Source organism: Phalacrocorax aristotelis, chromosome 3 (genome assembly GCF_949628215.1).
Source record: "Phalacrocorax aristotelis chromosome 3, bGulAri2.1, whole genome shotgun sequence".
Lineage (NCBI taxonomy): Eukaryota > Metazoa > Chordata > Aves > Suliformes > Phalacrocoracidae > Phalacrocorax > Phalacrocorax aristotelis.
The window spans coordinates 81572084-81597803 of record NC_134278.1 but is presented as its reverse complement, the minus strand read 5'-3'; the positions used below and the strand labels follow the sequence as shown (position 1 = coordinate 81597803).

Genomic DNA, 25720 nt, shown 5'->3' with positions numbered 1-25720 from the left:
ATGTAAGATTGTAGACTATCCTATATTTCATCTAAATTCAGATGTTTGGGTATATGTCTCATCTTTATGCAAAAACTGCATTCAGAAGCACATAGATTGGTTCTGTTCTGTAGTTCTCAGGCTGGTGTGCAGCCAGCATGCCAGACTATCTCCTATGCGGTGTTCCGGTTGAAAAAATTGGAATGTTTTGCAGTGTAAAAGCAGAGCAAAGCTTGAGCTTCTGTTTTCCTCTACATTAGGGGTTTGGTGTTTTCTGTTAGTTGGCTATAACAGCTGTTAATGGTCAGTTCTTTTTCTTTTCTATAAATGTGTTTTCATTGCTTCAGTGAGTTAATTTTATTTTTTCTTTTTAAACAGGATATTTCTGCTCAAGAAAGCAATATATTAGGGGCGTTCTGTGATATGAATGTAAGTTGTCCATTTTTAAATAGGTGCATGTTTCCTAGAAACTTAAAATAGCCGTGTATAGGTGTGTGTTATACTAATGTAGCTTTTGAACTTCCTGTGAATCTGAATGGATCTAGTATGATTGTTCAAATTATTCTTTTTTGTTTTTTTAAAATATATTTCTAGGATGTAGAAGTACCATTGCACTTGCTTCGTTATGTTTGTCTGTTTTGTGGAAAAAATGGCCTTTCCCTCATGAAGGATTGTTTTGAATATGGAACTCCTGAGACACTGCCATTTGTTATAGCACATGCATTTATCACAGTGGTATCTAATGTAAGTATTTTCTTTAAATTGTTTAATGTTAAATGCAAAAAGATAAAAGGAATGAAGTCTGGAAGAATTCTGTAGGACCAGGGAGGGAGAAAAACACTGTAAGATTTTCTTTGTTAGGAATGTGAGGTTTGCTGATCCACTGAGCATTTCATCATCCAAACCCTATGCATATCCTGTAAGCACACAAGTAGTTTTGCAAGTTTGTACCTAGATACAAAGATTGTAACAGCCCCAGAAAATACCTGTAAGAACTTTGTCAGAGGTCATTTCTGCTCCTGAAATTGTGTCATGGGAATGTTTTAAGCTTCTTCAGGCTGTATTAACATTTTTACCTATTTCCTATGAGGCACAAAGGAAAGCCTGTGGATTTCTTTTCTTCTCAATTTCCTGTGATTCCTTTATACACACTTGCAGCGTAGAGGTAACTGTCTTCTATTTTCACTTAGGTTTAGAATACATATCCTTTGTCATTTCTCCATTTTGAAATAATAGTGATTTTTGACTAGCAGATTTACAAATTGATTTTAGTGGAGATTCAGAGGAGATTGGTGATAGAAATAAAGAGTCTCTGAAGAAGGACATATGAAGACAGTGTAATGTGAGAATGTGAGTTCGTGATCTGTCTTGTGGATGTTACATATTGACAAAATGAAAACAATCGTTCGTTGTACCTCATATGAAGTGAGTTTAACGTAATTTTGCCATTGATTGCAATTTTAAATACTTAAAATCAGATTCTTCCTTCCACACATCTTCCCTCCTTCCTTGTTGCTGTTACTGACCAGCCAGGGTGACGTTGTAAATAAGTATTGAAATATGTTTGCGTAGAGGGAACTAGTGACTGAAACAAAGCTAGTGTTGGTGATCTGTATCATTCACTCCTGATCCTTTTAGTGTAATGGTTCTTAACTTGTAGGTCAGAGAACAAATGAGTAAGGCCATGATATGCTCTGTTCTTGTAAGCTTGCACAGGAGGACTGATGCAGGACTTCTGCATGTTAAACTGTGGAGATATGTTCTCTTCTGGTCCTGTCTGCATGATCTGATGAGATTTCAGGCGATAATTGGAGGAGTTCTTTATCCATAGCTGTTGTCAGTGCAGCCTTCAGTCTTCGTCAAACCATCTGCTGACCATACATTTGTATGGTGTTGTAGGTTATTCTGGTTTAGAAGTAAATTTTGGTCATGGAACCAAGCATTCTTGCATGTCTGGTTTTTGGTTTATTTTTTTTGTGAGAATGGGCAAAACTGCTCTGAACAATATGGTGTGATAGGGAGCTGCCACTCACTTCTTTCAACAAGCATTCTGACTGCAAATCCCATTTCCTAGATATACTATACTGGTGTGTGTTTATAAACTGCATCTGCCTTTCTTTGTCCTTTTTTGAAGTCTTTGTTTTTCTCCACATAAATTGTTTATTCTTGTTCCTAGCGAGGTGCCCTAACCCAAAATACTTTTCAGCAAAATTACTCCTTTCAGGTAATTACGTTGCAACTTTGCATTTATCTTTTGTTCCAGTAAGTAATACAGTTAGCTGTCTCTTGCAGCTATTTTAGATGAATGCTGTGGTTAAACCTGCCAGATAAAATGAAATTCAACCCAAACCATAGCCAGTAGAAGTACTGTTTCTTCAACCTCTACAGCATTGTATCTCTTACCATTCAACTAGAATCTTTCTTTTGAACTCTGTCTGACTTTGTGGGCAAATCTGTGTGAGTTAGAGGAAAAGGGTTTTAGAAAAATTTTTATCTTTAGATTTTAATTGCCAGTTCACTACAAAAAGTATAAGAAAATGTTTTGTGTGTGATGTGCTTTATTCATCCACTTGCCACATTTTGGTGCCACTTACTGTACTTGTCAGCAGTGCTTTTGACTTTCAAATGCAATATGGCTATTAGTTCCAAATGAGGCAGCCAATTTTTCTGACAAAACATTATGGATATTAAAAAAACCCAAAACTTTTCTCTACCTCTACAATGCTGCATAAGCTTCTCATTTTGATGTAATGTGTCTCTTTCCCGGTTCTTTTTATATCATCTCACTATATAATTCATATAACCTAGGTAAATATATATAATTTAATAAATGTTTGATTGTGAAATGATATACCAAGCTCCAATGAAACAAAAAAAAGCATTCACAAAAATCTATTTTTTGTGAACAAAATATTGGTGATCTCAGTAAGAACTCTGCTAATTTGTCTTGGTTTTATCCCAATGCATTTCACTTTAAAGGATTTGTAGATAGTGTGAGATTTATGAATGACCCTGTTGATGATAGCTCAGTGAACAGCTCTGCAGTGTCAACTCTTAGCTGGTTCACAACATGTAAAGCTGGAACCATAGTGTATAGTAACTCTTAAATACGTTTTCAGGCCTACTAATTCTCAAGAATGGCAGTTCAGTAGCCATTGTTGTAGAGACTCCTAGAAATATCCATGCTGGAATTTATTTTAAAGTCTGTGAGATGAATGAGTTGTTTAGCTACTACCTTAAATATTTCAGAAATATTTTCAGAAGGATTGTAGTGTGGATGAACCAATCAATTTCTCATTAAAAAGTTAGGCTTAGTAGGTTAGGTCCAGGAAGTAAAGTGAAGTTGGAAATAGTAAACCGAAGTCAAAGAAACAACTTGCTAACAACCAACAAGTAACATTCAACTTTCAGTAGACAAGGCTGCATAGTGATGTGGAAAGCATTTGCTCCCTTTCTTCCACAAAGGCAGGTGAATATCTCATTAAGGGCACTCTACAGGCTCATGTAAGAGAAGACTGTTACCACAAATAAGTAAAGCCTGTGAAGAGGTGAGCTACTTGTTTGTGATTACTGGTGTCTCTTTTATATAGAGGACATTAAAATTATTGAAAAGGTGTTTCCTTGGATTTTTTTAATCCCGCAAATCTTGTTTGAGTAAATGTCTTTGTCAGGCAAGCTTTATGTTTGTAAGAATAAAGCCAGCAAATGTAATATAATGCAATTTACTTCACACAGGATACTGGCTAGTTGGCACTCTTCTTTTTTTTTCCTCCAGCTCACAGCTCTGCAAGGTGCTTGCTTAGCAACCTGTATTGCGGTAGGACTGACTGTTCCTTCTTAGGATATTTCTTTGCTGTCTTCTTTTAGTTAGATAACTTGCTTCTTTTCCCCCACATTTCATATTCCATTTTATTTGCTCAGTTTAACTACCTGATGTTGTGTTGGTCTTCTTAAAAAGCTAACAGATGCAGAGAAATCTGACCTACAGCTTGTTTTGTGGAGGGTTTAAACCTCCTTGAAAAACCTTGTAATTACTTCATTCTGTATTATTTCAGTTTTGGGGATGTTGTGGAGGAATAACTGCCCTCTCAGCGGATGTGAATTAATTGAAATTATGCTGATGGTTTCCAAAATGTTGGTTTAATTTTACTGTATAAAACTTCAAAACTTAAGTTAGAAGTAAAAACTCTTGAGACACACACTGCCTTTTAGAAATGAAGTGCCTATGATAAAGAGCAAATAATCAAAAAACCCAGAAACCTCTGAAGCTTGAGAATAGGACAGATGCAGTAAATACTTTGTCTTAAAAGCAGGTGGAAGCAAAATAGTATGATGAAAGTTGTGGATTTTTAATGTAATTTTATATGTTATTTATATGTCATTTTATATATGTTATTTGATGTCATTTTATTTAAATAATTTAGTATATTTATATTTGAGTTAATGGTAAAAATTATGTTTTCATTTGTAATGTGAAATTTTGCATTATTTCAATTCTGAGGATGAAGGTTGTATGTAGTGCAAGTGTACAGATGAATGAAATGGCTTTAGAAGTTTAAATTAATACAGAGTGAAAATTACTATGAAGAATGAAAGCTATAAAAACAAAATTATAAATACATTTCCTACTTTATTTCACAAATAACTGTATTTGCTTTTGTGTTTGATACTTGCATATGAAAAAGAGCATAGCGTTGTGTTAAAAATCAGGTTGTGTAAATACAGCAGTACCTTTGTCATCCTTGCAATTCCTTGTCAGAATGTTACTTAATTCCTGTTTCTAGAACAAGCACCTTCTACTTATACTTGCAATCTTTGGATGTTAGCATTTTTTTGTTCTTGAGACTGCCAGTAGGATCAGAAGCTTATTCCACATGTGATCTCTTTTGCAATGTGAAGATTTGGCTGGTTTGTCTTGCAAAGTAGGTTTATATTGTTACTATGGTAGTGTTAGATGCGTTGTAAAAAGTAAGTGAAAATACTTTTTTCAGAACTGACTCAAAAAGTTATTTGGATAATTCCAGAAATGTTTAAAATAAGTGCTCGTCATAGAGTTTTACTACAGCCTAATATTTTTCCCTCCCAGCAAGAAGGAGAATTTCGATTTTCTGCATACAGAATTTTCCAAAATCCTGGTGCAAAGTTTTAGTGCTCAGCCAGAATTTATTGCATCAGTTGCAAGGATTAAGCATTCTTTTAAGAACAAGCATGGAGATGTAAACTGACACAACAGCTTTGAGCGATTGACGGTGTTAGCTATTCACAAGATTTGTGTGTGCACATTATTAAAATTATATGAGGAGTAGTAGTAGCTGCTGATGTTTCATCTATGCTAGATCCCTTACCTGGCACGTAGTTGTCTTTCTGTAACAAGTTTAACAGGCTTAGCATTCCTTTTTGAAATGCAGATGGAACTTCTGACTCTGCCTGTGTAAGTAGTTTGGTTGGTCCTCTTTTTCCTCACGGTGTTAAATAGCAGTTTCAGGGTTTTTTCTTCTCTGCATACATTTTCTTCCTGCATACGGTTTTGCAAAGGTGGTAAAGGTAGAATGGTAAATATGGGAATGCAGATATGGTAGTGAAAAAAACTGTGCTTAATACCTGGCTATAAAACATAATTTTATTTCATAGGATATGCGAGCTGTAAGAAGGAAAACATCAACACAAGTAAAATAATTTCACTTGATTTAGGAGAGATTTGCAAAGAACAGAAAAAATGGAATAATTTTCTTGTAGTCTTTAAAAAAAAAGGAAAAAGAAACTCCACAAGGCTGAGTAGCAGTTCTTCCAACTGAAAAAGCTACAGAAGATGGTGTATTTTCCAGTTGACTAGAAGAGAGGATGCAACTCCTATTTATAAATCACAGAAGCATTCCTCAGATAACAGCTTTGAAAATTAGGAAATTAAGAAGCGGGAAGAATTGAAGTTGAATGAAAAACAACAGCAAAGCCTTTTTTTAAAGTGGGGTTGCATCTGCCAATGTACCGGGAATATTGTATTTTTTACCATTCTCATTAAATGTTATTTATGAAACTTTTATCTGTTTATGTTTTTGCATTGTAGATCAGAATATGGCTACACATCCCTGCTGTTATGCAGCACATTATACCCTTTAGGACTTATGTTATCAGGTAAATTTTTAATTTAATGATTTTTCTTGTGGGATTTTTTGGCAGCACGTATTTATAATTTCAGCTGATACTCTTTTAATTGTTCAAGTTGTTGCTCTGACTGTATCGTTTCAACAAGAATGGTGAAGGTAATGTTTAGAGTTAGTTTGGGCAGCTCATTACATCTGTCAGATTTCAGTATCAATCGGATCAATCTTGTTAACAGCATTTTTAGTGTGACATCCAGCCCCATTCTGATGTGTTGTGTCGGGTTCAATTGTAGTACAGCTTTGCTTACTGCAGTATGTTAATAAAACTTGCAGTGAGACGATGTAAGTAGAAGAGCAATATGTAGTCACCGAGATTTCATACACTGAGTTTCACAGAGTTTTAACACTGCTTCACATTTTGGTGTTCTGTATTTCCAGCTGGCAGGAACTGAAGTGTGATCAAAAGTCTACTTGCACTTTTATGTATCTAAATATATCCAGTCCCAAAGATTTTCTTCATATCAAACTACCTATCATGAAAATCACTTTAAAATTAAAGTACTTGTAAAGATATTTAATTATACAAGCAATTTATTTTTATTGGCTCTCTCAGGACAATAGGAAAAAATCTGATGAGCTGCGGATGAAATTATCTTGTGTATGTGCATCTGCCTGGAGGTGGAGGGGTGTGGTCACAGTTAATTCTCCTTCTAGTGGCCCAACATTAAACTTTTCTGGTGCAACAACCTAAAAGGCTGCTGCTCTTGCACGGCCCCACAGCTCCACCAAGGTTCCAGATTCCCTATAACTGTAATGTTAGATATGTGCTTATACTGGCCACAGCTTACTTCCCCAATAGCAATAAATGTGCCTTTTCAGTTTTAACTATACCAATGTAAAATCAAAAACATAATTACATTGGCAGCAAAACAGTACACAGAATAATGAGGCTCAGAACTATGTGTCATCTTTAAAAATGTTCTGGTTTCAACAGTAAAGAATTTTGACTATAAAAATTTAAGTACTGGCTTGGCTGTCGATCTATCTTGCTATAATGTGGTCTCTGCCAAAATGGTATCAGCAGGGAGAAGAGTATTCTGATCTTTTATTAAAATACACCACTCTGGAGTTACAGTCCAGCCATGTGCAGTCCTTTAATGCTGATGTGTTTTCTTTGAAATCTTATAAAGGTAATTATTAATCATGAAGCAGTCTAGGAAGAATCTTCCAAGTTCTTGTCTCCACACATATTCCATTAATGATTGTTCGGATACATGGGAATTTGGTTCATGAGCCTTACCTGTCTTCTTGCAATGTATGGGAATTAGAGAGCATTGAAGGATCAACAGAGATAGGCTGATAAAAAGGAACCTGAGTGAGATAGAATAACACAGCCTGCAGTCTTTGCTGTTAATCCTCGCTTGCTTGTCATCCTAAAATTCTTAAAGTATTTTCTGTTTTATAACTGTAGGTGTAATTAGGGTCACTGGAATTAATAGAAGACGTTTTTCCTGTGTGCTCCTCATGTCTTCCTCTTTACCCATAGAATATTTGTATCTGATTTAAAATGTGATTTGTCAGCAGCTTCTTGCCATAAATAATGCCCTTGATGTCTGTTCTTAGCATTTACAATACGTTCATGTCAATCAGAATGACAATATCGATACAGGATACATCTATGGAAAACACCACTGTTTAGAGAAGGAAGGGGATGTTCTCTCAGTTTCTGTTTTTCACAACCAAATCCTGATGGGAGATATGGGATTTCTCAACATTATAAAATCCAAAGCTTTGTTTCTGAAGATGCCCTTACGGAGTAGGACGTGAAGCTTGGAGGCCATGTATCTTTAGTGCTATACCTTTATATGGGACCGAAGTTAACACAGATGCCTTCAGTGAAAGATAACTTTCTTGGTGTATGCAGCTCACCCCAAGTGGTTGTGAAGCCTACCGATCTGATTTTAGCAGCTTGGGTCTCTAGGTCTCCATCTGCTTTTTACTTAAGTAAAAAAAAAAAAAGAAAAGCAAACATAATCCTAGGCACAGCAGCACACCATCTTTGAAATAAATCCTGCAAACAGCTTCTGCTGCTATGCAAAGTAAGAAGGAGGTTTTGGAGAGGGTTTTAGTCTAGATTGAGCTCTAGGGGCTCTAATTGACTGCTAGTCCCAGTTGCTGCTCTTGTCAATTCCTTGCAAAAGCTGCTTTTTGGAGTGCTGATCAGAATAAGCAGGAAGAGAGATCACCTGACTGGCATCATAGCAGCTTCTTTTATCAGATGAGGTTAACCTTTGTGTTCCTGTTCTGTGGTTATTTCTGCTAGGAGCAGGTGAAATGAATAGCCAAGCATGTATTAGTGTAAAGGAGACCACTGGTGGAATTTGCAGAGATCATGGACACAGTCCTGTCATTGCTGCTACTAATAAATGTTGCTACTAATAAATAAAGACTAATAAATGTTGCTTTCTACCTGGGGAGTGGAGCACCAGCATTCATGTCTGTGAAGGGCCTATGTTTTTCAGCAGTTTAGGAAAGAAATAAGACATTAATTCAAAATTGCACCTTTCAAAAGGAAGAAAAGCAGGTTTGACCTCCTCAGAAGGAAGCTTTTATTGATCCTAAGACCTTAGAATTCTGCGTTTCAAATTGCAAAATTCTAATGAAAAAAGAAGAGACTTAATTGACAAAGTGACTCAAAGTGAGTCATAGCTTATTGCAATTATAAATCAGGGCAAGTTGTTGATAATGCCTCTTTATACAAGATATTAATTCCAGCTGACTTCCACCTCAAGATCAGAGATGAGAGGTGCTCTGCATGGTTCCAGGTATTGAATGCCTGAAGGGAGCAGTAGCTATAAACAGTGGTGTTTCGAGGACAATGTGTTTTCAGTGGCAAGGTTGTTGATTGAAAGTGTCATGGATAGTTCTGTCCTTTAGAAAGGAAAAGACTTGCAGTGAAGTCCAGTTTTATGAGAAGTAAGAGATAAAGTTGTGTGTCTGATATTGTAAGTGCCTCTATAAACCACAGAAAAGTGCTGGATAGTATGAAGAAAAAGACCTAATCTACTACTTTCTGTGACATCACAGTTGGTTATCACCTACTAAACATTCCTCTGGTAAAGTCTGAGTGCTGAGCATTAGCGCTGACCAATATCATATTTAGTTCTAACCTGTCCTCCTCCCCTCTCTTTTTCCTCTCCCCCTCTTCAAGATGGATCTTGAGAGATTTTTTATGAAGGATTCGTGTCTCTGCCCTAGTTAAGGAGAAACAGAACATTCTGTGCTCAAGCACACTGAGAGGAAATTGCAAGTGGCAGTTGCTCCTGTGTTAGCCATGTAGTCTCAGCACAGGGCCCAAGCATAGCACTGGTATAAGCAGAGGAAGTAGAAGCTCCAAACAGAATTGTTGATCCACAGTGCTTCCCGTGGAATACAATGAGAGAGAATGCAGCTGAAAGAATTAAAATTATTCTTCTGCTTAAAAATATTTTTCTTTAAAATTTGGGGTTTATGGGAGTGCCCAAGATCACTCCTGGCTACTGAATGTCATGACATGTCATTACATGTTTCTTGTAATAAGCCTTGAAGTTTTCAACTGCAAAAAATATTTCACTCCTCTAAAAATCTGAAAATTTATGCTGTAGGTACAAAGAAAAGGAAAGTCAGGAGGCAATAGCCAGGCATTTAAGTGAATTCTTCGTATCACTGAGGGGCACTGACTTATCCTACTTGATATCCATTTTGCAGCTGTGGTCTAAAGGAGTCATATTAAGGGAAAAAAGATTATTTCACAGCTGAGTAGCTGAAGTCCTGAAGCATAAGATGTGATTGTAAGCATTCCGTTAACATGGAACTGCATGTTTAAAACTGAACTCTCTCTATCCCCAAACATGGCAAATTTTAGTAGTTTCAGTAGACTAAAACTTTTTTGAAAATTAATGTATACATATATGGGTTGCTTAAATATGTATAACATATATTTATTGATAATTTTAAGTATGCCGGGCTGGCAGGATAAGTCCTATACATGTATAGATTATTCTTTATGTATATGTATAAAAAGAGGTATGTTTCTTTCCAAAAGTCTCATTTAGGCAAAAATGTTGGATTTCCTAGATTATACAGATCCTGAAGTGTCGTTCATATATTCCTTTAAGACTTAAGGCTCATCAGAATCAAAAAGATTAAAATTTTGGAATTAAAAAAATAATGGAGAGAATAGAAGCTATTATTAAGCCATTATATGAATGAGTCCCATATTCACATTTATATATTATATACGGTTCTGATCGTTCCATCTCACAGAGATAATAACAGAACTATCTAGGTGATAGGAAGGGTGACAAAGAAGGTAGGAGATAAAAAATCACTTAGGACAGACATAGTCTAGGATTTTTTTTTGACAGAGATGGCTGTTGTATGAGTGATATGAAGACAAATAGGAAATGATAATTCATGTTTTTTTCAAAAACAAGGGAGAACATGCAATACAATTGTCAGGTTGCAGACTTAAGAGAAATGAGATAGTTCTTCATGTGAACGTAATTGTGAAACTAACTGGCACAGGTTAATGAAAAAGCCAAAGATATAAATAGAAGGAGGTAAATGAATTCACAGTAGTAGATATGTTCATTCTTTTTTTTAATATATGGGATAAATCTTTCATCTGCTTTTAGAGTGGATATTTTGGGCTAAATAGACCTTTTGCCTTGCTCCACTGTCACTGTCTTTATGTAAGGCAAGGCAGCAAATTCACAGTTAGTCAGCGTAAGGAAAGATGTGTGTGTATTGCCAGTGCTAGCTAAAGGGTTCTTTTTTAGTAACAACGTTCCATCAGTAAATGCGTAAAATGGAGCCAGTTTACTGATACACATGGGTTTAGGCCGCTGTATCTTTCCGCAATAAAAATAAGGCTTGGCCTACTCGGCAAGTTTCTATAGTTTTGATCCTGGTAGTAAAGATATGATCATATATGATTTATGACTAGTGTAGTAGTGCCAATAAATTTTCTAGTGTAGATGCGGTTATACTTGTAAAGGCAAGTATGCTTTCTTCTGCATTTATACTGTGCGTGGCTAGAATAACCAGCTGTGTTAAAGAAGACCTAGGATACAGGTTAACAAGTAAAAAGTGCTCTTTTCTCTGTAGCTTTCTTTAGGGCCTTGGCAAAATAGATTATACTGTTGAAGTACTTCTGTAGCTGCAAAAATGCACCTACACGATAGTTTCAGTTATTATAAAGTGGGATTTTTTAAAAAACACTCTCTTAATGATATTATAGAAAACATGACACAAGTCTGATTTAGGCTTGGTCTAAATGCAGTAAATGTTCTGAAACAACCTAAAAAATGTTGCTGTAGAGTGAATTTTAGGAATGAAAGAAGGTTTATACTGATGCTGTTGCATTAAAATAAACATTTTGTTTTTATAAATTAAAAAAACCCATCTAATTATGCTAACCTCGTATGTATCTACCTTTCCTTGTACAATCTTTAATTGCTTCAGATAAGTTCAGGAAACCTTGTTTCTAAACATTTTAGATAAGTATAGTTGCTTCACCAAATTTTCTAGTGCGAGGAAGATTTCAGGTGACTTCTGTTACAGAAGTCTAGCAAAGCCAGAAAGCACCCTTGTTTCTGTATATGTAGATGTGTCCATTCCCACCTGTCTGTTGCATACAAGCACTCTTTGTCCTGTGTAGAATGAGAAAACCCATATAATTTGTTTTAACATTTTTGAGCTCCTTAGAAATCCTTCATAAAACAATCAAGTATGACTTGGTGTGCATTATGAACATTGAAAAGCTTTGGGAACCAGGGCTGATCATAGTTTGCATATAAAAATGGGGAGGTAAAAACTGGTCTGAGGTTGCTGATCGTCATATTGAGATTATTATGTTCTATTACATGGACCAATACACTCTGATGAAAAAATGCAACTCCTCTTACCTGTCTGTAGGTTAAAGAAGGTCACTGGCTCTGGTTTGCTGCTGAACTTTTTCATATAAGTATTCCCTTCTCATTGGTACTTCCCTTTTGCTTAGAAAGCATAGCACAGAAGCATTGCTTTCCTGCCATGATCTGATTTCTAGTGCTCTACATGAGAAGACAAATTTCACAATTAATAACAGTGAAGGATCTGACTGCGTTGTCCCTGAATGAGCCTTCTTTTGTCCTGCCCTTAGTTATCTGTGATTTCTGTCATAGATCTACAGTCCCTGATTATTTGCACTGAAGTCTCTTTTCTATGTTTGACAATGTTAAGTATCATTTAAGTGTGTTTATTTTAAGGCCTCTGCACAAGAGCTGTGGAAAAGGGCCTCAATCTAAATAAGAATCAGGGCCTGTATTTTTTTTGTTTTTAATTTACTGATGTTTATATGATGTAAATGCAAAGGAATGGTGCATAAATCTATTTAAGTGTAGTTTAATATCTCTTGCTTTTTAACAAAACAAAGGGTTTTTTTTAAGGATTCATAGATGTATTTGGATGGATTCAGACTTAGGCTGTCACACATGGATTTTTTTAAAGCATTTCTGTGTAGTTAAATCTAGTTTGGATGTAGTTGAAACTTCAAAATGCTGAAGTACAGCAGAAAAAACCAGATTATGCTAACTTTGTGTGCTCTACCTTTCACTGTGTAATCTTTAATAGCTTCAGAATAAGTTCAGGAAACATTTCTAAACATTTTTCTCTCATGCATTCAGTTTAGAAGAAATTCTCAACTGTGTCAGTGTTTTTTATGTGAACTTTACAGTATAGTTTTTCTTGGTATGTCTTGATCTTGTAGTTGCTTAGGTAAGACTAAGGTTGTGCTAGCTTCTCTAAGTTAGTTTTTATAAATTATCATCTCGTCTGCCTTGCAGTTGCAGACAATATCTGCATTACTTCTCATTGTGCATGATTAGATGACCCCTTATCTAAGATGTCTCCAGGAGGAAGAACTTAGCTGTTCAAAATTCTTTACCATTTTTGGTTTCTCTGTAAGATTCCTAGGATCCTTGGTGATGCTTCTCATGCATCCTTAAACACCATCATTGCTGTCAATAGAAGGAACAACTTGGGCATGTGTTCCTGTACTAACCTGTTGTGAAAGCAGTATGGTGGCACAGGGAGTACTGATGTAGAAGCACAGATGGCATATGGTTATGGCAGAAAAAATGAGCTTGTACCACATTTACTCTAATTGTATCAGAATGTGATTGCACAGTTAAGATTTTTTTCTGTTCTGTGACTGAGGCCACAAAGAGGGATATCCTCATCTTCAGAAGGTTCTCACTGTCAGAGCATGCTGTTTGTGGTTCACTGACAGTGTTTCCAGAACTTAAGTTTTAAAGTATATTAATATGTTAAGCGGATCATGACACTTCAGTTTTAAGTAAAGTAAATAGACATAATGCAGCTACCTTGAGAGGGTACCTTCCCATGAAACAGATATGAGGTTTAGCCTTAGAACCTAAATTTCCGAAGATTTCTATGGTTTTCCTGTCATTTTGTGGAATGAAAGAAATCTGAAGAGGTTGAAAGTAAGACATTTCTTTACTTTTTAAAATATTATGTATAATTCTGTTTTTTTCTTGGTGTTTGTTTTTAATTGATGCCAATTTTTTATAGTGGTATTTGTGGCTTAGTACTCTTACAACTGTTGGAAATATATATTTGCTATAATCAAGACAGTGTTCCAGAAATGTTCTTGTTTGAATCATACCTTTTTTTTAATCTTCCATTTGTAATTTATTCTAGGTATTTATGTAAACTGTCAGACCAGGAGTTGCGACAGAGCGCAGCCCGGAACATGGCAGATTTAATGTGGAGCACAGTTAAAGAACCATTGGATACAGCCTTGTGTTTTGATAAAGAAAGTCTTGATCTTGCATTTAAATACTTTATGTCTCCAACTCTAACAATGCGATTGGCTGGGCTGAGTCAAATAACAGTAAGAACTTTTAAAAAATATAAATAATATTTAGTAAAAATGTTTATTTTTTGTGTTTTATGAGTTACAGGCTTGCTTGGGGGGCTTTTATAATGTGTGAAAACTGCAGAATCCTTGTATATGTGATCTTAGGAAATTATAGTTGTGATTGTGAACATAAGGTTCACTGAGAGATAAGTCCAAGTGATGGCTACGTTATGCAGCATATGGAAGTGTAATACATTCCCTGAACAATTTACCATGATAAACAAAACTGTCTTATAACCATGTCTTGTGACAGCTATGTTGCAATTAAGTCCCTTGACATGGCTATATTTTATTTGTTGTTTACAAAGGCTTTCAATCTGTTTTAATTTTTACCTTTACAGTGTTTTGAATCTGCTGTAATTAGCTGCTTCTTTGTATTGTACATTCCTCTTTTTCCTGTTTGTTCAGTATAGTCTGTTTCTCAAGAGAGTATTTCTGCATTAATTAGCAGAAGACTGAACTGAAGAGGTAAATATATATAGCATCAAACAGAAATAGATTAAAGTAAAAACCCCCACCCTTCTCTTTCCCATGGAAATGCTCCACATTGCACCAGTCAAGATATGTTGTGCATCTTTTGTCTGCCGTTGCTTCCTACATATGTCGGAAGGAAGTCGTACGGAAGATGAAAAGTGACCTTTTTTTATTCATCTGAGCCTTTTCAGTTTTGTGTTTCCTGTGACACTCTTGTATTTAAGATTTATAGCTCATCTTGTCACATTTGCCTTAACGCACAAAATGGTGAACAGGAACAAACTACACTAGAATGAATAAACATGTTCTCCTTAAGTTTTGTACTATTTTCTGAACACATGTGGCCTTCTCTGTTCTAACTGATTAATGAATAGTATCACTCAGTGACTCTATTCATCACTCTCAGTAAATACAAGTTTACTTAAATGTGGTTTTGTTTCTCACTATACTTAGATATAGAAGTACTTACAATTGTTTTAATAAAGGCAACTTAAAGTAACCTGTAAGTATTTCCAGTCAGATTATTGGTGGTTTTTAACCAAAGTAAATATTTAATTTACCTAGATATGTGACCTACTAAGTTAAAAAAAAAAAGTGTGAACTACACCCACTCAGTATTAATCAAATGCTGTTCTAAGAGTAATTGCATTTATTGGACTTGAATGCATTGTCCATTCAGTTTAGCATTTGTATGAATGAAAACATAATGCAGTTCATCCAGTGGAGGTGGTTAAGCCAGATACACAGAGAGTTAACTTTTGGAAGAAATTGTAGCAGCATGTATTCATTCCTGTAAATAGAATTTATCTATAAAAGTAAGTTATATGACTTTACATAAATGCTACATATAATATAATCAGTGCCTGAATTCTAATTTTCTGTCATAATTAATTAGCATAAAGTGAATGTTGAGGATTCTTTTTGTGTAATAAGAAAAGTTTAGAGATTTGATAAAGTCCTAGGTGAAAATATAGCATATATTTTAGTTTCTGTTTTTCATTGCCATGCGCTTTATGATTTATACAGTTACAGAAATCTCATAACATCTGGCAGATATGTTTTAAAATATGGCCATTAATTGGGCATAAAAGTAACATGTTTGTTTTGTTTTGTTTTTTAATTCTGCACAGTTTTGGAAAGTGTCATTTTTAGCATCATTTATTTTAATGTAAATTTCTAATGTTTGCATAGTTTCAATTACATTATATTTTTATTCCTATAAGTATTTTCCTTTGGCTTTGTACAGTTGTCCTTCTCCAACTACTAATGTATGTGTTTTTGTATATTCTTTACCAAAAGAAAGTCTGAAAATAAGAACGCATCCGTTTGTTTATTTTTCAGGCATGTAGGTCATTTAAGGGAGTGTGAAATAGTGTCATTTAAAGTAGTTATAACATGTTTTGATATGTTATGATTGATAAATACAACCATAAAAGTGAGATTTTTAATAACACAGGCATTTTTAGACTAAAACAAATAGGTTTTAGCTTTAAAAAAAAGTGGAATATTGTTTGACAATAAGTTCTTGAATATTTTAAAATATGAATAGTCTCTAAAACGGCTCTGGAACTCTGAGAATTCATTCTTTCTCATTCAAACCATAGGCAGTTTTCTCTTTCATTCTCTTCTTAAAGATCTTATGAAGATATTTTTGGAAGAAGCATCTTTTAATTTTTTTTTTTACTTTTGAGTTTGAGAACCATTTTTGTTGATTTACTTTTGTATGCCTTGACTGGAACAATTTTAATTGCCAGATCTGTGCAACTTTGTGTGTGAAATCTAAACCAAAAGAGGCAGTCAAAATTTCTGCATGATTACTGAAGTTTTCCATCCTCTTTGCAAACAAAGATGTGTTTACAAAGATGTAATGTAGTTCAGCTTTGTTAATTAGTGTTTTCTCACAACTTGCTCTATACCTATGCAATTTCATGACTACTTTTTTGAAGTTTATTTTTTCAATTCATGTCTTTGGCTAGAATTTGTCAAAGTAATTTCATTGAAATGTTCTTCCGAACCAACACAATTTCACTTTCTGTTTTGTATTCGAGCCTAGAACTACGATACCTGCAACTGCAAATTGTTTTCCTTTCCTGGACTTCTATTTGCCAAAATTTGAGCGTTTAGCCTTGAAGCAATTCTTCATTTAATTTTGCAAATAGATGTGAAGATTCAAAGAAAACTTTTAGCAGAATTAAGTGCAAAGTATTTTGAAGTGTGAACTTCTCAATATATACTTTATTTCAGAGAAAAGTTTCTTCTGAAAATTCATATGGAAAGGTGACTCTGATCAAAAATATCAGTGAATCTAAACAGATGAATGTCTTTTAACACAGGCGTGTTGATTTGTGTCTGCCAAGAGATTTCCCCCCCCCATCTAACAGCTAACATGACCAGTCCTAAAATGAAACCTTTCAAGCTTCAGGGAACCTCTTGAGATTCAATACATGGTGTATGGCATACAGGGGTTATATTTGCTTACCACCAAATCCACAGTTGCCTCCCTTGACGAGTAGCATATACATAATGTGTCATATCACCTGACTAAAGTTCCTATTAACAAAACAAGGTTGAAGGCAGACAATGAAAGTTAATTTTAGAGAATTGGAATCTTGAGTGGTTAAATATGAAGTTGGAAATAGCTACAGAAAGAACAGCAAAATATAAACCAAGATATACCTGAAGGTTTATTTTTGTTGTTACATTGTTTCTCTTTGATTTCATCTCCCAGTCACCTGTTGAGGTGGTTCAGCTCCAAAATATCCTCTCTTTCTTATTACCTCACAAACAGACTCTCTGTTTTCCTGTCCTTACAGTTACAGTATGTGAAAATGAATGCTCATAACTGTTTCTGGCCATCCTTCCTTTTTCATTTTTTCAACCCCTTTTAATTTTGTTCTGTGCATTAGTGAAAATGCAAATGCTACATTGTTAGGTTTTCCTGAACAAATTCAGTGCAAAACTTGAACAGTGCATATTTTTTATTCTTGCATTGGTTTCCTGTGTGTAGAAAGTATAGTTACCTTTGATGCCTTGGTTTTGAGACAAGACTAGCTAGGGAGATGCCTTTTTGTGCTCAGCTTTTTTTGCTGAAGGCTTTATACCTCTGTTCTACTTCTTAACTAACACATTTGTGTTGCATTAATTGAGTGCCTGGGCACAGGCCTCTCTAGTTTCTTATAGTGTTTCATATGTGGTATGTGAGGAGGTGAGTGAGAATAAGGTGGTGCAACACTCCCCCATGTGTACTTTGTATTGCGCTGTTGTGTCAGAATTCTAAGACTTTAGTTGAAATTATTGGAATTTTCAAACAATTTTTACAGTATGAAAAAGAACACCTCTTGTCAGAATTCCTTTGGATAAGGATTTTATATGGGAAATTTGGATCAACATGTGACCATGGATTTAAAATTCATAATAGTAACAGTTCAATACTCTTTCACTCATTGATCCCTTTCAAAACATTTTCAGTTGGCGGGTAAGTCTTCAGAAAAGCCAGTGAACTTTCACTTCTTTATTTGACCCAATTCTAATTGGTCATAGCAATTTCTTCATAAAGTTCTGTTCACATGTTTTTCCACTCCTAAATATGTTTCATATGAAAATGTCTATTAAGAACGTACCTGTTAATAATTGTCTCACTAATTTTAATGCTTATTTTCAATTTTGTTTCTTCGAAAACTTTTTTTTGCCCATGAAACTTGTTGCGATTAAATGCAAATAAGTCTTTGTGTAAAGACTGCAGGAGATTAGCTGTCACGCAAATTATAGAGTGCATGTACCAGACTTGTTTCAAGAAAGAAAAGAGTAAATATTTTAATGAAGTTATGCAGCAAGTTTAATTTAAACGTCAAAAATTCACATTACCATGTCTTTAATTTTTTTGAAAGCAAGATGACAAATAAGTTCTATTGTGTAATTTTAAATATTTTAAGAAAATGTTATGTACATGTAAAGAAGTGGATACAGAGCCATCTCTGTATCTGGAAAGTCGATGCTGAGGAAAAGGATGGAAAAGAGGTGTAGACCTTTTACAGACTTTTCTTTGCTCTGGGATGTCTTGAATTTATCAGTGCAGATACCTTGCAAAGCTTCACTTTATATAAAAATATTTAATTTTCACTCTCCAATTTTGTGGAATTTCAGCACAGTTAATGCGACAATAGACATCTTTGCTGTTGTAGTAAGCATTACAGTAATGGGGAAACTCATCCTAAAACATCAGTTTCCAGAGTGTGTGTTTCATTTCTTGTGAAAACTTATGCACAAAGTGACTGCTGCACACCTTGTTTAGATTTCTGGAGTGGGTGGAGTTTTGTAACATCATTTAATTGCTTTAGTGAAAGAAAGGTTGATTAAAAAAGAAAATTGATCCCTTTTGCATACTAGAATGCCTTTTCAAATTTTTGTCTAAGCAATTTGTTTAAAACCATTGAAATTACTAGAAAAAATTGTTTACTGTCACTAATACTATTTTTAAATATGAGAAAACTACCTCACAAAATATTCAGATAAAATTTTAATTTTTTTCTTCCTTTTTCTAACTGTAGAACCAACTTCATACCTTCAATGATGTGTGTAATAATGAGTCATTAGTTTCAGACACAGAAACGTAAGTAGGAACATTATTATGAATACCTTAAGTGCACTATATGATTGCAGTTCTTCTGTATTGTTTTTATGGATTATACACAGTGGGAGTAGTGATAATCTGAGGCGTTTATTAGAAGTTTTCCAATCAAGGGTTTAATAAATGGTTTTAAATGGTAACTTGAAAAATATTTCTAAATGTTTCTGGATTTTTTTACTGTCTTAAAAGATAAAGTCAAGGTAACCTTTAGAAAAATGTAGATACTGAAATAATAAATACCTGTAACGGGCCATTATCTCCATTGTGATGTGTAAGTAAGAACCAGCTAATTTATATCCAAGTAGTTTGCTGTCTTCTTATTTCTTCTGATAATTTAGTTAACTAAGACTTGTCTTGCCATCACTGGCTCCCAGCCTTGTTATTGGTTTTCTATTAAGTCTGTGAAGCTATGCTTTAAGAACTACTGAGTGTTTTTCTTCAAAGTCCGTATTTGTATAATTTAGGTGTGTTTAACAGTTCTAAAGGGACTCCCATAAATCTTAGAGAAGATTCATGTGTGGGACTGTATTCCAATGAGGAAATGCATTGATTTTTGTAGTAACTCTAAACTTCATGTTAGAACTGTCTAGAATTCAGACAAAAGTATGTCTTTAGGTAGTAGAAATTACTGCCTTTTTGAAATAATAGCCAAAGTAAGTAGAATCTAGGATTTTACTTATGAGTGATCTACTCTTTATATTTATCTTGGGGTGTGATCTACTCTTTAGGTTTATCTTGGGGGTTGTATCCATATGCATGTCTGTCTCACTGCAGGCACACACTCTCCACTATCTTTTGCTCATTAATGAGAAGTCTCTTATAGCTGCAGTTGGCTTCCTTTTTTGTCTGGGTAGTTTTATTATAGATGGTTTTATTTTGACACCTGCTTATGGAAATCTGTCAGTAGTCAAGACCACAATACGGTAGATTTCATGTAAATAACGAAGTGAAATTTATGGTAATGGGTTGATATTTTAAGAACAAAAAGTCAGAATCTAGGGCAGTTTTGCTTCCATAAAGATGTGAAAATACCTTGAGAATAAAAAACAACCACTTGCGATCAATTTTTTGGTGTCCTTTGTCAATAAATCAATAGGTGAACATGAACCCATGTTATCCATTTATTTCGAAGTAAAGTTTGATACATAGTGTCACAAAAAATGAAAGAATTCTCATCAAGTATGATACAAATATCTATGATCTGATGAATCCTGAACATAATGGCATTAAGCTCATGAACAATTAAAAAAAATGCATTATTGTAATAAATGTAACCACACATTTATTACTTTCATATAATATAATATTAATATATACTTATATGTAATTATATATTTTGTGCCCTGGGAGAGATGTTGGGTTTTTTTTTTAAAGCCTGTAGTTCTGTAGCAGTAGAAGTAAGTAGTACAGGAGCGTAACATGTTGAGTATGTGAGGTGGCTTGTTTGGCTGGGATATTTTCAATATTGTACTGCCAGTTTATGGTGTGTTGTTCCACCAGGACTGCCAAACATCAATTTTATCTATTTCTTCCATCCTTCCTGTTGAAAATCTGAAACTGACGTGTTTCTTGGTTAGTTTATCTTCTGAAACACATTGTGAATGAGTTTTTAACTAGTAGTAACTAATTAAGGAATATTAACAAGAGGTTATTCTGCCAGTTATACCTAATAGAAAAGCTGTTTGATTTTCTGTGTCAAATGTAAAAAAGGAAAGTTATCGACAGGGGAAAATGGAAGGGTGCATAAATTTCCCTGCAGAAGAGCAGATGTACTATGCAAGAACATCAGAGTTATTTTAAAGCTGAAGGAAATTGTCAAATTCTCATTTGGGATTTTACTTTCTTGGCAAGGGCATCTGTAAACAGCCTGTCATTTGAAAGGAATGCAGCATGAACAGAAGACCTTCTTTTCCACTTTTGTAGTATGCAAATTTTTTTGTTTTTTTAAAATTCAAATTCCAGTCATTCTGGTATTTTACCTGAAAAGTTGGGTACAGATCAGTATCAAGTATCGCTGCTCATCTTCAGATGTCTTTTGAAATCACCGATTTCTTCCAGCCAAATAATCACAAAAGGCTGGTGCAGAAGGATGGGGAAAATGTCTCACTTCTACAGTTTGTTTGGTACAAAGCTTCCCTCTCATTAGAGACTCTGTTCATGAGAAATTTTTGGATGAGAAGGCATTTATGCCTTTGGCAGTGATTGAATGAGCAGCAGAAGGAAAGCTTTTCCTTCCTATTTTCTTTCCTTAGTGGGGAAAGGAAGTCTAAGATTTATTTTGTAGCTTTGTAGCCTCTGCAGATTTATCAAAGGAAGATGTTTTGCATTATGTCTAGTCATCCCCATTATGTGTTTTGACTTTTCCAGATGCATTTGAAACTGTCAACCTTTGGGATTTCTCCTTCTGTATCTTGATAAGGTGGGTTTGCGGGAGGTATCTCTTTTTCTAAAAAGAGCTGTCAGTCAGTCCTAGCTCTTCCCTTTTGTTTGAAAGTATCATCAGGATTTTTTTTAGTAAATATTTTGCAACAGTAGCTTCCCACCTTTATCTGCATGGTTGCAAATTTTTCCATGGTAGGACAAGCTAAAGCATCTTCTGTCTGGGAAAACATTGGCTTTCACAATTTGCGCTTGAAAGCAGCAGGAAGCTAAGACAGAGAAATCTATTTTATAGCTGTAGGTATTTGTGTGTCTTTTTAGATTTAGTTTACTTGACTCTCTTCTCTAGGGTTGAGGTTAGTGGTGACCGAGTGTGCGTATTGTCCAGGTACGTGCAATGTCTCACGTGACTCAACTTCATAATAGCCCTCAGAGATATACTTTTAATTTAGCTATTCCTGACTTTTAAGATAGAATCAAATTCTTTGCAGTCTAAGGTACTGAAGAGTATCAAATCTATTGAGACTAAAAATAAGGAGACTGAACAGAGGAGTCTTCAAGTCATTGAATAGTGATTCCTAGAACTATTTTGCTGATGTCAGTTATTGAAAAATGATCATGCCTTTCAGGGGGGGGAAGTATTTTTTTTTGTGCTATTTGGACGACAAGAGGAAAAAGTGGTGTCTTTTCCTTAATGAGGATACTGTCAGCTTGTGGGAATAACATGTGTAAAGAGATATTTTGTTTTGCTTTTCACTTGGCAGGCAGCCAGGAATTCTGAGCTTCAGGATTCAGGCTGATGCTGAGACAACCTCGTGCCTCACTTAAAAACTTGATTACCCTCACTTAAAAAGCTTCCTACAGAGTAATTACAGGGGTCCAAAATTCCTTTCACCTGTGAACAGAAATATCTAGACTATTTCTTCTTTTCCCTCTCTTTCCTTATTTATTGAGATATTAAACTGCAAGTTCTGTATTGGTTTTTCCCTTCACCACTGTTCCCTTTGCTCGTGTTAGCTCTTGCTTTCTTAATTTTTGTCTAAGCTCACCAACTGTATTTATGGCAGCCTCATTTAAATGCCTCTTCCCATCTCTATATTCCACATTCCAGGGATCTCTTCAGATTTTCTCTCAAAAAAATAGTAGTAAAGTTTTTCTCTCAGCTTGCTGATGTTTCTTTCTAGTGGCATACACAGTAGTTCAGTAAATATTCCAGATCATGTCAGAGTGGTGGTTTTTGAAGCATCGAATAAGAAAATGTGTGCTCATAAACAACAACATGTATTCTAATGTGTGTTGGGAATGTGCTTGCTATAACCTCTTTGTATTTCTGGTCCTAAAAGTTGAGCTCAGTGTTTCCCATCTGTTGTTATGTTGTAGATACTATTGCAGCGATTCTGTTAAGAAACTTCTTCCTTTGCAAGTTTCTTGTTATATTTCTACATTTTTTCCTTTTAAGGTTTTACATTTTGTTTTTCAGTGACATTGCTGACTTGCTGTTGTATTTCATCCAGTACTGAGCTGGCATGTTTTTGTAGCTGTGTGGTGAATTGTGTTGGGAATTCACTGGCCGGATAAATAAGATTTTCTTTAGGGGGGTTATTTTGCTGTGGGATTTGTTCCTGGATCTGGGTCATCCTGTGGCTACAAATATTGCACCACAGCCTTAGATTAAATGTTTCTAGGACTTTAACCCAGTCCTCTTATAGAGAGGCATTCTTTGACCTACTAGGAAAATGCGTAAAGCATAGTTTCCTTCTGCATAGTTTTATTTACAATAATGAACAAAATTTAAGCTCTAGTACTTACCTTTCGCAAGTACAGTTCACAAACGTCAGGTTATACCAGAAGCCGCATAGGTTCAGCTCTTTCCCACAGTCTCATGGAATGCCTGGGGAAACTAAAGTCAAAAGTGATTGAATGTCATTTCTCAGAAGTAAAACAGTGATTTGGACAGGCATGAATTGTCAGTGAATTTAAATTAAAAGTCTAGGGAGAAATTGATTAAGTCTAGAGATCATGTAGCCCAATATGCTGCATAGATTTCCAGTGTGAGAAAGATTTAGACACAATTAAACTAGAGTAGCTGCTACGGTTATGTTTTCATTCTCTTCTCTTCCTCCCTCACCCAGAATGTGTACTCATAGAGAGTATCAAGTTCTTTAAATTACTTTTCCTGTTGCTATCCCAATTACTAAATGCATGAAAAATAACTAATACTTGCTAATAAGGTCTCTATGACTTAGCTATCGAATTTATAAAACCCTTCATTGTACTGCTGCTTTCATGTTAGAGGGAAGAGCATAACAATTCTTTGATCATAATGCATGTTTTCACTCTGTTTCCTTCAGTATGAAAGAATTTTTCTATAACCTTCAGAAGAACCTCCTTTAAAAGAAAATTTGAACATATTTTTACTGAAAATTGAATTCTTGCTAAGTTGCCTGAATTGTAGTGAAATTGTATCGTAAGTCATATAATAATTTCGAAATTGCTTTGAAAAAATACAGGCTATAGTGAATTATGAAATTCTATACTGAATTATGAAAAATACAGGCTATATTAAAGAAATTTTAACATAGAAATCTAAATGAAACTGCATTGAAAAATATTGAAAATTATACTTTAAATATTTTAATAAAAAGTTATTCTAGGTTGCCCTGCTTATTTGGGACAACTCAGAACTCAGTGAATTTTTATGAATTTCAGTGTATCTGAAATTTTTCAAGGCTATATAATGCTTTTGATAATTATTAAAGTGAAAGTGGGATAAGTGACAACATCCAAACTTAAATCACAGGTTAATTTATCCATAGGCTGGCAGTTTATTTTTATTTATATGAAGTTCTGGAACTGCTTGTGATTTAAGATGTTCACTCTCTTTTAAAGTGAGGAGACTTACCAAGGAGCTGGAAAACCACCAGACAAAAAAAAATCTTTTTGAAATGGAAGTGTTCAGACAATAGTCAGACATACTTCATTTACCCTGAAATTAGCTTTCTTTGGTGAACAACTATCATAAATATATTTCTTACTATATCAGAGGACAAAATGCTTAGTGCTGGTAATAGCTTCGCCATTTAAAAAGGCAGTATATTTAGTGGTTGGTGTGCCCTCAGCAAAACTTTCTGGGAGGAGCAATTATCTCTGGGAAACACAAAGGCTGCATTCTGCCTTTCACAAGGATCCACTTGTTTTTAGTCATCCTCAACAAATCCATGTCAAATGAATGTTTACCTTCATAAATCTGAGATATCATTTTATCACAGTTAGCTCACCAGTAGGAGAAAGAGTTTTCTACTGCTGAGAATACATCTGTTAAAAAAAGGGCATTCCTTCAAAAGAATAATCCATTATTTCTCAGAAGAAAAATGTTGCAGACCAGAGATGGAGAACTGTCATACTGATTCAATAAAAAGTGAAGGAACTCACTTTGTAAGAGAGGTTTTGTTCTTTGGAGTAGCTAAAATGCAACATCTGACTCTGGTTAGGATGTCTAATGGACATTGTGCCACTAGCAGAAGTATTCAGTTTAAAGAGACACACTGAGCTTGCATATTAACACACTGTCCTTTCATATTAACATAGCTTAGCAGTGTTTATCTGGGATTCATTATGAAAGCTTCAGGTTTAAAAATTCAGATCCAAAAGAACTTAAGTGGTCCTGGAACAAAATTACCTCCATTGACTTATGACTCGGGTGTTGGGGCTTTTGCCTCTTATGGAGGACCATATCCAATGACTCTTTTCACATTTCATAACCAGAAGGGCATCCATTCAGGTATCCTGCATCTAGTGGGTGTATGTTCACTCATGTGACCAGAACTGTCTATCTTTCGTATGTGCAAAATGCAAACTATGAGGCTTTCTGCTTGTATTTTGGTCACATAGCAGGAGCACTTCTGCCCACAGCAAGGAGAAGCAATGTGAAGGCATAAGAAGGAGCTGGGGATGAACAGGCCATAAGTTCAAGGAATTTTTTTGCAGGCTGCATTCAGTTTTCAGAGTATGGGTTGGGCATTTGTGCTTTAAGATTAATCTGTAATATCAAGTCTACCAGCTGTCTGACAAGGAAAAGTAACAGAGCAATAGTCTCTTGAGCTGTATGGGCAATGCCACTGTGGTCACTTGAGCTTGTCAGCATGGAGGCAGGTGGATAAGAACATTTTTTAGAGCCATGGAACCAGGAGACTGGTA

At 35.0% G+C, this 25720-nt stretch overlaps 1 protein-coding gene across 10 annotated transcripts in view; it reads left to right on the top strand.

Moving 5' to 3' along the window:
* USP34 (ubiquitin specific peptidase 34) overlaps nucleotides 1-25720 on the top strand; it is a 139929-nt gene that overhangs the window by 27331 nt on the left and 86878 nt on the right. For all 10 annotated transcript variants that reach the window (XM_075088181.1, XM_075088176.1, XM_075088178.1 and 7 more), the window contains exons 4-8: nucleotides 358-408; nucleotides 574-723; nucleotides 6044-6111; nucleotides 13824-14016; nucleotides 19065-19126. In XM_075088181.1, coding sequence (XP_074944282.1) covers nucleotides 358-408; nucleotides 574-723; nucleotides 6044-6111; nucleotides 13824-14016; nucleotides 19065-19126 — 524 coding nt within the window. The remainder of the gene's footprint in view (nucleotides 1-357; nucleotides 409-573; nucleotides 724-6043; nucleotides 6112-13823; nucleotides 14017-19064; nucleotides 19127-25720) is intronic.